This window comes from Mastomys coucha, unplaced genomic scaffold, assembly GCF_008632895.1.
Source record: "Mastomys coucha isolate ucsf_1 unplaced genomic scaffold, UCSF_Mcou_1 pScaffold20, whole genome shotgun sequence".
NCBI classification, from domain to species: Eukaryota; Metazoa; Chordata; class Mammalia; order Rodentia; family Muridae; genus Mastomys; species Mastomys coucha.
The window spans coordinates 58,634,365-58,648,224 of NW_022196903.1; the positions used below are offsets into that span (position 1 = coordinate 58,634,365).

The window sequence follows — 13,860 nt, forward strand, 5'->3', positions numbered from 1 at the left end:
CAGGTCTCAGAAACTCACCCGAGAGAAAATGGCGAATCCTGCCCGGATCTCTGGGCTAAGGCGCCTCCCTTGAATCTCTGATTTTTTAATGTAAACACTTACAGCTCTAAACTTTCTTAAGAGAACCTTCATTGTATCCCCTAGATTTGAATATGTTGTTTTCATTATTCTTTTTGCTCCTATAAACTTTGCTTTTTTATTAGATATTTCCTTTATTTACATTTCAAATGCTAGCCCCTCTCCTGGTTACCCCTCCGAAAAAAATATTAAAAACAAAAACAAAAAAAACAAGCCCTGTTTCTTCCCTTCTCCCCCTACTCACCAACCCACCCTCTCCCACTTCCTGGCCCTGGCATTCCCCTACACTGGGGCATAAAACTTCACAGGGCCAAGGTCCTCTCCTCCCACTGATGACTGACTAGGCCATCCTCTGCTGTACATATGCTACTTAGAGCCACGAGTCCCACCATGTATGCTCTTTAGTTAGCAGTTTAGTCCCTTGGAGCTCTGAGGGTACTAGTCAGTTCATATTGTTCGTCATAAGGGGCTGCAAACCCTTCAGCTCCTTGGGTCCTTTCTCTAGCTCGTTCATTGGGGACCCTATGCTCAGTCCAATGGATGGTTGTGAGTCTCTACTTCTGTATTAGTTGGGCACTGTCAAAGCCTCTCAGGAGACAGCTATATCAGGCTCCTATCAACCTGTATTTGCTGACATCCACAATAGTGTCTGTGTTTGATGATTGAATATGGGAAGGATTCCCAAGTGGAGCAATCTCTGGATTGTCCTTCTTTCAGTTTCTGCTCCATAGTTTGTCTCTGCAACTCCTTAGATGGGTATTTTGTTCCCCTTTCTAAGAAGGAATGAGGCATCCAAAATTTGGTCTTTCTTTTTCTTGAGTTTCTTGTGGTTTGTGCATTGTATTTTGGGTAGTCTGAGCTTCTGGGCTAATATCCACTTATCAGAGAGTGCATACCATGTGTGTTCTTTTGTAATTGGGTTACCTCACTCAGGATGATATTCTCCAGATCCATCCACTTCCCTAAAAAATTTCATAAATTCATTGTTTTTAATAGCCGAATAGTACGCCATTGTATAGATGTAACACATTTTCTGTATCCATTCCTCTGTTGAGGGACATTTGGGTTGTTTCCAATTTCTGGCTATTTTAAATAAGGCTACTATGAACATATTGGAGCATGTGTCCTTATTAAACGTTAGAGCATCTTCTGGGTATATGCCAGTTAGTAAGTACTATGCCCAATTTCCAGAGGAACCGCCAAACTGATTTCCAGAGTGGTTGTACCAGCTTGCAATTCCACCAGCAATGAAGAAGTGTTCCTCTTTCTCCACAACCTCCCCAGCATCTGCTGTCACCTGAGTTTTTTATCCTAGCCATTCTGACTGATGTGAGGTGGAATCTCAGGATTGTTTTAATTTGCATTTGCCTGATGACTAAGGATGTTGAACATTCCTTTAGGTGCCTCTCAGCCATTCAGTATTCCTCAGTTGAGAATTGTTTGTTTAGCTCTGTACCCCATTTTTAATAGGGTTATTTGATTTCTCTGGAGTCTAACTTCTTGTGTTCTTTGTATATATTGAATATTAGCCCTCTATCAGATATAGGATTGGTAAAAAGCTTTTCCCAATCTGTTGGTTGCCATTTTGTCCTACTTTTTTTTTTTTTTTTTTTTTTTTTTTTTTTTTTTTATTGTTTTTCAAGATAGGGTTTTTCTGTATAGCCCTGGGTGTCCTGGAACTCACTCTGTAGACCAGGCTGGCCTCGAACTCAGAAATCTGCCTGCCTCTGCCTCCCAAGTGCTGGGATTAAAGGCATGTGCCACAACCGCCCAGCTGTGCTATTATTCTTTAATTCCAGGAACTTTTACATTTCCTTCTTGATTTCAAAGTGACTTGTTACCAATCACTACTGTGTTGTTTAATCTCCATGAATTTATGTGCTTTAGTTTCTTTTGCCATTCACATCTGCTTTTTTTTTTTTTTTTTTAACAAAACCTCTGTTGTTTGATTTTACCAATGAAGACTCAGGAGTTAAATGCTTGAGTAAAAGCTTGCTAACACACTCAGATGACCTTCCTCCTCAGCTGATATCCCACCCGTAATGTCTTTCTCTCATTTTACTGTCTCAAACAGCCTCCTTCAAACTGAATGTCCCTCCCTTTGACTTCCTGTGTGTCTCTCTATCCATCCTCCTGACCCCCCCCATGGTTGTTTTCTTAATAATGCTAGCTTTTCTTTCTTAATAATGCCATGTTCTTCTAACAACTGGTTGCTTGCTCCACCTATAGATATATAGTTGACTTTATTTAATCCTGTTTACAATATTCAAGCAGAAAGCTATTGCATTAAAGGGGTGTGCTAAAGCTGACCCAGACCACAACTAAATACAGCTTTTTTTCCAGTGAAAAACATAATCTAGGGGTTTACAGTGTGATCAAATATCCTGCAACACATCCAGTTTCATCATCCTGTTGTGATCAGAATACAGATGAGAGTTTCAGTTTTCCTGTTTGTTGACATTTGCTAGTATATGATCTATTTTAAAGAAGGTCCCAGGGGTGCTGAAGAGAATGTGCATTCTTTGGCATTTTGGGGAAATGGCCTGTAGATGTCTTTTAGGTCCACTTGATCTATGATGTTATTTAATTCCAGTGTCTCTTCATTCATCTTTTGTATAGTTGATACATCAAATGCTGAGAGTGAAATATAAAAGTCATTTGCTATTACTTTGGTTTAATCTATGATTTTTAATCTTGTGGCACTTGCTTTAAGAAGTTGAATGGGCCTCTATTTGGTACATATATATTAGAAATATAATTTTTCTGATGGGTCAGTCTCTTCCAATGAATGAAGCAATGCTCTTTATCTCTCCCAATAAGAATAGGTTTGAAATGTACTTCATCATATGATAACACAGCAACACTTGATTGTTTCCTGGTTTCTTTAGCTTAGAGTCCTTTTTCTTCTTTTCACCATAAGATGCATTTCTTGGAGGAAAAAGAAAGAAGGGTTCTGTCATCTAATCCAAAGTGTTTTACTTTTTGATGGGTAAATTGTGATCGTAAGTACTCAGAGTTATTTTTGAAATGTAAAGATTTTCTCCTGTAGTTTTGTTGATTTTTGATGTGTACTGGAGAAGAACAGCTGGGTGAAAATTTAAACAAGTGGGGTTCCCGTAGCCTGACTGTTTAATTCTTCTCTTTGACTGATCCACTGCTGGTCCCTAGACTATGCTTCTATTCATTTGACAGGGCCCTATTATTCTTATGTGGATTTTCAGCTCCACTTGTGATTGGAGTTTCCCTGACTTTGTTCTGTGGGCTGTAGATAACCACCCCACAAACTGTACACTTTCTCCAAGTTGCTCTTATAGTGTTAGTAGCTCTGTGGTACTCAAAGTTCTATTCAGAGTTTATGTTAAGCTTCAAAACCACAACTTTATTCTTCCTATTGTGGCACTGATAATGTCCATGGCAACAGTGACTGGGAAACCCTTCTATGAAATCTTTTCCGGTCACCTTTGTAAATTTTCTGGTAGGAGTCTTTTATCCCCATTATCCTGGGGAGACATGCCACTATGGTGGTGGAAGCTATTTTCTTACAGTCTTCTCAATATAAAGAACATTGCTTGATCCAATGGTGGAAGGATTCATTCTTATTAAACATGAGAACTGTGAGAAGAAATGACCAAATCTATGATTGTTCAATTAAAGCAAGCTGTATATTGAGGTGTATCCAGTACTGGCCAGCCTACTCTCTCACCCTCAGTTGGAATTTCAGAAGGCAGCCCCTGCTGGAGATTTAAGGTGTTCACAGGGGTGAGAGAGGGCTGCTTCACTATGTTAGGAAGATACAATGAAAGGGAAGAAGCAAGGGTAAAGATAGTTTGAGCGTTGAATAAATCAAACCCAGGACTTGGAGAAGTAGCAGATGGCGTGATGAAATATTCCTATTTCATTTAGTTTCCAAACTATAAACAGTCACTGAATTTACTTAATTTCTATTCTACTATCTTGCCTGGAAATCCCAAATATATTTTTCTTTTACAAACAAATAAACAACAACACCCCAAATTTAAGGAAACTAAACATATAACCTTAGACAAAGAAATTCTATTTCTGGATCAAAGACTGTTTTGAAATTTTAGAGTATTATCATAAAAACTAAAAATTCATTCATTATGAAGTGTATCCTCTCTGAATTTAACAAAAGCAGCCTTTTCTCTGTTTTTGTCTCTCTATTTCTTTCCTCCAACCACCTGCCTTCTCTTCTTCCTTTCCTGATTTTCTTCTTTCTCTCCCTGTCCTTTCCTGCACATACTCACACGAACATGCACACATATACACACACATGCACACACACACACACAGGCACACACACACACACACACACACACACACACACACATGCACATACCATAGGTAAAACAGAACCGAGGAAACACAGAAGCATCAGCATCTTGAAGTGGAAACCCTCATCTTCAGGGATTCCTGCTCTGTATTTGAATCCTTGCTGTGTTCCTCACTGACTGTGTCACATGGTTCATTTATTCTCTGAACCCACCTCATCTGGAACTTGGTGAAATAGTTCTGAATGCAAGGCATTCTAGTGGGAATAATGTATGTCACTTGCTTGTCATTATATATTATCCACACAGGAATGACTATAATAAATAATCGGTTTTAAGTATTTAGTTGACTTGAAAACATGCTGTTTATGTAAAACACAATTATGCTATAAAAGCATTAAACCCTTGTTACCAAGGGAGACATATGAACAACTAAATTTGTCACTGCTAATTTGCCACTACTCTGATGAGATAGCTCAATTGTCCCCCATGAAGCCTCCAAACACAAAGAAAACATTAGTACTAAAACTTCACCTTTGCTTTGCTAATGATGTTGTCTCTTGGTAATTTGCCATGTGAAACTTAAAGGCAGTCCTCCTTAACCAATATATTTCAATATTAAGAAACTGTAAGTTAAGAAAACTTGGGTGGTATCTGGCTTTGGATAAATGGCCCTTTTGTTCCTTCAGTTTTCTTTCTACTTGACAATAGTCAGCACTCTCTTTTTATGTCTCTCTTTTCTCCCATAACCAAGGTCTCTTCAGGATCTGTCCAAGCAAACAGATATCCCTTATGGCACAGTCTTGGACTCCGCAGTATATCAGCATGTCCGCATGAAGGGGCTGAATCCTTTTGAGAGGGACAGCATGTATTCCCAGATGTGGAGGATGATCAACCGAAGCAATGGATCAGAAAACAATGTTCTGGAGTCCCAAGCAGGCATTCAAAAGGTACTGTGCTCTTCATCTATAGTCTTCATCAGCTTGTCTTCAATGTGGTCATGGCTAAGTTGAGATTTATTTCTTTCTTTGTTATTGTACTCAGACATTGAATTTTTTCAGTTAAATTATATTTTTACTCTTTTAAGAAAGGTCTCTGAGCAACTCAGCATTCTCATAAAGGAAATTCCAGGTCCCCTGTAATGTCTCACCAATAACTTTCCCTTGGAAATCCAAAACTAAAATCTGGTGCTGTTATTTTGTTCAGAAAAGGATTAAGAATTTATAAACATGAAAGCTAAACAAGTTTTCCCAAATCCTATTCCAAATATCATTCATGTTATCCAATTCATTTAAATAACTCAGGGTCCTTTCCATACAGCGTTTGTTTTTATACTAAACTTTATCTTACTTGTGATTATCTAAAGCTACTGGGGAAAAAATTTAATCTCGTCAACAAATAAGGTTCCTGTGAATGACTGTTTCTGTTTTCCAAAGTGAAAATCTTTATCTGATTACTTCTATAATCATAATTTAGAAGTAGATATGTTTAAAGGGCTTATGGAGGTGTTTACACATTTGTAAAAAGAGAAAAAATAAAAGCTATTCTTCAATCTAGATATAGTTTATTTTCAAACCTTCATAAGCAATTCACATTCCCAGCAGTCTCTATGATAGAACTGGATCAGGATTTTTGTTTAAAATTATGACCAGTAACTAACTGTAGTTGGTATTCAGTTACCATGGAATGAACAAAGTAACAAATGATTGACTATCAGCAACAGCAGCATTAATGTTCACTTTCTCTGTGAGCTTCCATATAAGAAGAGTTCTGAGCCGATGTCTGAGCTTCCTGCTCAGAAGGCAAAAGCTCTGCTGGAAGAAGGGTTTGCTATTCTGGTTTCTCAGCCTCTGGTTTCAATATGGCTCTCAGCCTCTTGAATCAACCTAAATAATCATTGCCATTGTCATGTTGGCATCATTGTCTTGAGAACTGATGCTGATCATGTAGTCTTCTCCATAAATATTAACAATACTTGCAATCAAATGAACATTCTTAGCATGTTAATAGAGGCCGCTGAGGAAGAAAATACATGACCTTACTCTGTCTGAAGCAACCTCTGATGACTTTGCCCTTGCTATGCAAGTCCAATTTCAAAAGGCTAAGTGTAGATGGGAAATAGGACTTTTTTGTCTTCCTTAAAAGGATCATAGACTCCTGTAAGAATAACATGGCATTGTCAAAATAAGGAGTTGGGAGTAGAGAGTGGACCAGTAAGTACATGGTTAAGCATGTGTATCGGGAGAAGGAAAAAAGGATTGATGTTTGGGGTTAATTATGTAGGTGCTCATAGAATGGAAGGTGATTTGAGCATTTGGATAAATCTATTAACTGGTTTGAAAAAAATAACTTTCCTTCTACTACCATCTACCATCAAAAATGAACCTTACCTGTTGGGAGGACTTTAATGCTAGAGGGTGTGCTCTGTGTACAAGAGGTCCTCATTAGTTCTTTAGTATTACTTCACACTGCTGAAAAACAAATACTATTTTTGATTATGAGTATAAATATAAATTCTTATGTTTTAATTTTATTACATTTTAGGAGGGAAAGCTGCCTGGAAGTAGTTCATTTTCTTTCATCAGACATAAAATATCAATAAAGTACTTTAAAACAAACATGTATTCATTCTTGTATTAATATATCCATTTTTGAATATTTGCTGAGTACTAGTTCTGTACCAGGCCCCTAGGTAGAAAGTAAAGATTAGCTTAGCATCAAAGAAAAGGTCACCTGGCTCAGTTGCTGGAGTCTGGTGAGGATGACACAAGAGATGTAAATCATGATTTAAATAGCAGTAGATATCATGAGATTTTTTTAATAGGGTGCTACTGTGAATGTTGAAGAGGCAAGGTACACGTCTTTCATTTTTTCCTGAATATCTCAGTTTACTCATTGATGAAAATAATCGAGGTGGAAGAAAGAAGTATGAGCTGACAAGTCCTACCATCATGGATTTAAGTCCAACTTGATTTTTAAAACAAATTCTACAAATATTAGCACATTTTAGTATCTTTCTGGGCCTTGAGAGTTTTGCCATGATAAGAATTCCTACTTCATACAGGTTTTGTAAACATTAAATGAAATCACTTGTGTTGTCTCTCTTCTGTAATTGCAGCATTTCAGAGGCTGAACCAAGAGGCTTGTGAGTTCTAGACCAGCCCAGGGCACATAACAAGATCCTATCTCAAAAACCTAAAATTAAATAAGTAATAGTGATGAAATAATATGATATAAATAATAAGAGCAGAACTGTAAACCTATCTTTTAAAATAATTTGGGAGATTAATAAAAGGATAGATATAGAATTTGTAGCTACAAAACTGTATTATTTACTACTTCCTCCTTTAACTTAAAATTGTAGTATGTTAAAAAAAATACTATAGGAGAAATAGAAAGCAATGTCTGTTTATTTCCTGAGATTCAGCTGATAGAAAAAACTAATCAGGTGAAAAGAGTAAGTCAAGCCTTCTCATGTGTCCTCTACCCTTTCTGGAAGGGTAGTGAACATGAACCTGGTGAAGATGAGACGCGTTTGTAGATTTTTTTCACAAAAGCTAAGGCAGTTGAAATTGACTATCACAGGATAGGTAGGAGTAATAACATGTATTTAGGTTCAGTTTGTAAGGTTTGAAGTTTATTAAAAAGCAAAATCACCACCAAATGATAACCTCCTCATCTGCTCTCACCATAGGTTCTTGAAATCCAGGCGGGAAAGATATAAAACCTGGGTGTTGATTCTTTATCCAGAAACTGTTCTCGCATAGCTCACATAGCTGTTTGCCATTCTCTGTCAATGGTTTCTAATTTGTGCAGGCAGAAAAAAAAATGCCCTGAGAGATAGGCTAGGTCGATGGTCCACAGAAGAGTAAAATTCTTCTGTCGTATCTTTGACAGAAATCCATACCCGCAGGAACTGTCTTGAAGAGAAGCCTGCATCACTGTAAAAACAATCCTCACAATCCATAACCTTGAATAGATCTCATTAATGTCTTGGGCTATGCTTGTTCTTAATTGAGCTACCAGTTTCCTCTCCTGCAAGGCATATCCTGATCCCCTCGGTTATCTTTGTTCTGCTGTGCTAGAGACAGCTGTGTAAATGAACAGAAAGTTGAGAGTTCGGATTCTTGCAAGACATATACCTGTACCGAGGCATCCTAATTAAACTCAAAGTAACATGCTTCTGTGCTCTGCCTGGGGAGTTTTGCATAAGTACTAAAGATATATAATTTGGGAAATGTAATTGAGTTTTTTCAGGAGGTTAACAGTGATTTTTGAGTATCTTCTCTGTATCAGCCACTGTAGTCAAGAGAAATGGGAATAATGCTTCCCTGGAGTTAACCTTGTAGAAAGGAGAGCAGTCAGTGTCAGTAATCACACAGTAAATAAGGAGACCCTTCCCCCAGAGGGAGGAAAAGGTGGAATCCATGCACTCATTTTCCTTATGCACAGTCCATCCCTCTCACTTGGTGTGTTTTTTTCCCTAATCTCTTATTTTTTTTTTAAAAAAAAATCATTTTAATTAATAAACCTCATGTTTGTTTTTTTAAATAAAATTCATTCCTGATTTTGTACATCCTCAAAAAGAGAAGGAGAAATCTAGAGTTGCAAAGTTCTTACGTACTCTCTAGCACTTTAACTTGAGTTTCAGTATGTCAGACTCTGGAGAATACACAGCAGATATATTTTTATATTGACGTCCTGGGAGAGATGCATGTGAAGGGGATCCTGATCAAAGCAATGAGGTGCTATAGGTTTGTTGAGACTACTTGGCAGAGTGTATGGATTTAATAACATTGCTTTTTGTCACACTGAAAAACATGGATATTGAAGCCAGGACATAAGCCTTATCTACTCAAATTTTTCTCATTAGACACACTCAGTTCAAAGTCATTTACTCCACTTTTGCATCAGGGATGATTTCCTACTAGGAGCTCCACAAGCCTGTGGTTATTCCCAGGTTAAAACCCATTCTTGAATTCAAGAAGAAAACTTCCCTGGGAATTCTTACCTTCATAGTTCTCATGTGTCAACTGAGTGCTGAGCTTTCTGGACACTAAGTACAATGTACTACTGATGCTCAGTTCTCACCGCAAAACTTTCACAAATGGAAAGTGCCATGCAATTTTTAAAATTCTGTTGGAAAAAATGAAATTCACAATCCTACCAGAATTTTAAAACCAGTTTACATTGCTCATCCCATTTTTCCCTAGAGCCATCCTTCACTTTGACAATGGGACTGGTAGCATTTTCAATTTCTTGTATATTTAATCAGATATTATATACAAAAAGTGTGCATATGCATCATTATTAGCTTAAGTCATATTTTCCTTATGTTTATTTATTTGTGCGTTGGTGGAGAGTCATGTCACCTGCCACCATTCTTGACTGAAGGGCAGAGGACACTTGATAGAGTTGGTCCTCTTCTCCCATTATGTGATTCTGGGGAATGAACTCAGGTCATCAAACTTGGCATCAAGCACTTTCAACTACAGAGCCATCTTGCTGGTCCCTAGTCCACATTTTGATTATTATAAATGTCAAGGAAACTTAAACCTTTATTGTTTTAAATTTTGATATCATAGAAATCTTTCAGGTTGGAGTATTTGACCTATACACTATTGCAGTACCTTCCAAACAGCCCATGAACTTATTAGATGTTTACTTTATTCTGAAAACTGCAAAAATGAACATACATTTTTCTATATCTGTGAGTATATCTATATCTTATAGACATGGTCCTAAAAGTACTACTGTGATTTGAAGAGCACTCAAATTTGCATATTTATAGCTATGTAATACGGTCTATAAAGACAAACCAATCCTGTTGTGAATAGTCACAAGTACACCTTTTCCCTCATTTCCTGCCAGAAATGTATAATTAAGTGATATCACAACTATTTTGTTTTTCATTTGGTCAGAATGATGACTATTAGTATTTCACCTCAGTTTTCTGTTTTTTTAATATTTCAGCAAAATTGAACGTTCTTTTATTATTTTTCTAACATACAAACCACACTTTGCCTTCCATCTTCTCCTCACCATCTCTCCCCACCATCTTCCCTATGCCACCATTTACTACTTTTCCTTTTCTCTTCAGAAAAAGATAGGCCTTACATGGTTATCAACCAAATATGCTATATCAACTTGTAGTGAGACTAGGCACCATCCTGTGGAATTAAGGCTAGATGAGGCAACCCAGTATGAGGAAAAGGTTCCTAAAAGCTTACCAAATAAAACTTAGAGACAGCCTCTGCTACCACTGATAGGATTCCCACAAGAAATCCAAGTTACACAAATGCAACATATATGCAGAGAGCCAATGTCAGTCCAACATAGGCTCCCTGGTTGTTGGTTTAGTCTCTGCGAGCCCCCAGGGGTTAGTTAGTTGATTCTGTGAGTTTTGTTGTGGTGCCCTTAACTGCTACAGCTCCTACAATCTTTTTTTACTATATTACTATATTAATCCTACAGATCCATGAGCATGGGGGAATCTTTCTGCCTTCTGGTATCTTCAATTTTTTTGTTCCAAGACTTGAAGTTTTTATCACACAGTTCCTTCCCTTGCTGAGGATGCTTATCAATATAGGAGATCTCTAGTAGGATAGATGATAGATGCTATCAAATCATATGCAAAAAGTGATATTTTTAACCTCTTCCTTTCCAATTTGTATGCCCTTGAACTCCTGCAGTTGTCTTATTGTTCTAGGTAAAACTTCAATGGATATATTGAGCAGATATGGAGAGAGTGGACAGCCTTCTCTTATTACAGATTTAATGGAATTGTTCTGAGTTTCTGTCCATTTAATTTGATGTTGACTTTGGCTTGCTGTATGTTACCATTATTATGTTTAGGTATATGCCTTGCATCCTTGATAGCTCCAAGACTTTTAGCATGAATGGGGTGTTTGATTTTTGCCAAAGGCTTTTTCAGCATCTAATGAGGTGGCCATGTGGTTTTTCTTTATGTGGTTTGTTTATATGATAAATTACATTGACAGATTTTCATATGTTGAACCATTCCTACATTTCTGGGATTAAGCTAAGGTAATCATAGGGGATGATCTTTTTGATGTATTCTTGCATTCAGTTTACATATGTTTTATTTAGTACTTTTCCATCAATATTCATGAGGGATATTGGTTTGCAATTCTCTCTTTGTTGAGTCTATGTGTGGTTTTGATATCATAGTGAATGTTCACTGATAAAATGATGTGACTTCTGTTTCTATTTTGTGAAATAGTTTGAGGAGTATTGATATTAGCTCTTCTTTGAAAATCTGGTGGAATTTTGCATGAAAACTATCTTGCCCTGGAGAGGTTTGGTGGGGAGGGAGGTGCTTTTAATGGCTACTTCTATTTCCTTAGGGGATATAAGTCTACTTAAATTGTTTGTCTAAAGTGGTCTCTATCAAGAAATCTGTTCACTTCTTTTACATTTTCCAATTTTGTAGAGTACAGGTTTTGAAGTATGATTCTTTGAGTTTTCTCAGTATTTGTTATGTTCCCCTTTTCATTTCAAATTTTGTGAATTTAGAATGTCTCTGCCTTTTAGTTAATTTTGATAAATGTTTATCAATCTTCTTCATTTCCTCAAAGGAAAAAAACTCTGTGTTTTATTGATTGTTCTCTTTGTTTCTGTTTTATTGATTTCAAGTCTGTTTGATTACTTCCTCCCCTCTGTTCCTCTTGGCTGTGTTTCTTTCTTTTGGTGCTAGAGTTTCTGGTGTGCTTTTACGTAGCTAGTATGAGATCTCTCCTATTTCTTCATGAAGGCAGGAAGTGCTGTGAACCTTCCTCTTAGCACTGCTTTCGTGGTGTCCCATAAGTTTGGGAATGTTGAACATTCATTTTTATTGAATTCTGGAAAGTTTCTAGTCTATTTCTTCCTTGACCCAGTGGTTATTCAGTAGAGTTGTTCACTTTCCATATTTGTTTCTGTTGTTGAAATCCAACTTTAATCCATGGTATCTGATAAAATATAGAGGATTTTTTCAATTTTCTTGTATCTATTGAGATTTGTTTCGTGTCTGAGCATGTAATCAATTTTTGAGAAAGTTCAGTGAGTTGCTAAGAAGGTGCTTTTGTGTTTGGGTGAAATATTCTGTAGATATCTATTAAGTCCATTTGAGTCATAACATCTATTAGAACCATCATTTTTTGTCTCCATCTGGATGATGTCATTGATGAGAGTAGAGTTTTGAAGTTTCCACATGCTGTATGTTTTAGCTTAGTAGTATTGTTGTTTTTTACAAATGTGGGTGCCCTTGCATTTGGGGCATAGATGTTCAGAATTGAAATATCAATTTGTGGATTTTTCCTTTGATGAGTATGAAGTGTCCTTCCCCATCTCTTGTGATTAATTTTGGGAGAAAGGCTATTTTATTAGATATCAGAATGTCTACACCAGCTTCTTTTTTGGAACTTTTTGCTTTGAAATCTTTTTCCAGCCTTTTACAATGAGGTAATGTCTATTTTTGATGTTGAGGTATGTTTCTTGTATGTAGCAGAAGGATGGACCCTACTTTCACATACATTCTATTAACCTGTATCTTTTTATTTGGAAATTGACTTCATTCATGTTTAGAGATATTAATGACTAATGATTGTTAATTCCAGTTTTTGTTGTTGTGGATGGTTTTGTGTGTGTGTGTGTGTGTGTGTGTGTGTGTGTGTGTGTTTCCCTTCTTTTGGTTTTGCTGGCATGAAAGTACTTATTGCCTGTGTTTTCTTTGGTATAGCTAACCACTTTGGGTTGGAATTTTCCTTCCAATTCCTTCTGTAGGACTAGATTTGTGGATTGATACTGATTAAATTTGACTTTGCTTTATAATATCTTGTTTTCTCCATCTATGGTGATTGAAAGTTTTGCTGGGTATAGTAGTCTTTGCTAGCATCTGTGGTCTCTTAGAGTCTAAAAGACATTTGTCCAGACCCTTCTGGCTTTGAAATCCTCCCTTGAAAACTTGTGTGTAATTTATATCTTACTTGGCCCTTTTCCTTATAGCTTTTAATGTTCTTTCTTTCTTCTGTACATTTAGTGTTTTGATTATTATGTCACAGGAGAGACTTTCTTTTTTGGTCCAATCTGTTTGGTATTCTGTAAACTTCTTACATATTTATAAGCATCCCTTTCTTTAGGTTAGGAAATCTTTCTTCTATGAATTTGGTGAAAATATTTTCTGGATTCTTTGAGTCCTTCTTTGAATTCCTTTTTCCTTCTTTGAATCCCTATATTTCTTAGGTGTTATCCTTTCATAGTGTCCCAGATTTCCTGGATGTTTTGTGTTAGGAATTTTTTTAGATTTAACATTTTCTTTGATCACTGTATCAATTTCTTTTGTTAAAGCTCCTGTGCCTAATAGTTTCTCCTCTGTCTCTTCTATCCGGTTAGTGATGCTTGCTTCTATAGTTTCTGCTCACTTACCTAGATTTCACATTTTTAGGATTCCCTCAGTTTGTGATTTTTTTCATTAAATATTTTCTTTATTTAC

The 13,860-nt window shown here is 36.7% G+C and overlaps 1 protein-coding gene across 3 annotated transcripts in view; it reads left to right on the forward strand.

Annotated features, from left to right (window-relative positions):
• The window catches only part of Grid2 (glutamate ionotropic receptor delta type subunit 2), a 1,405,618-nt gene that overhangs the window by 1,142,342 nt on the left and 249,416 nt on the right, over positions 1-13,860 (forward strand). For all 3 annotated transcript variants that reach the window (XM_031382072.1, XM_031382070.1, XM_031382071.1), the window contains one exon: positions 5,122-5,317. In XM_031382072.1, the coding sequence (XP_031237932.1) occupies positions 5,122-5,317 (196 nt within the window). The remainder of the gene's footprint in view (positions 1-5,121; positions 5,318-13,860) is intronic.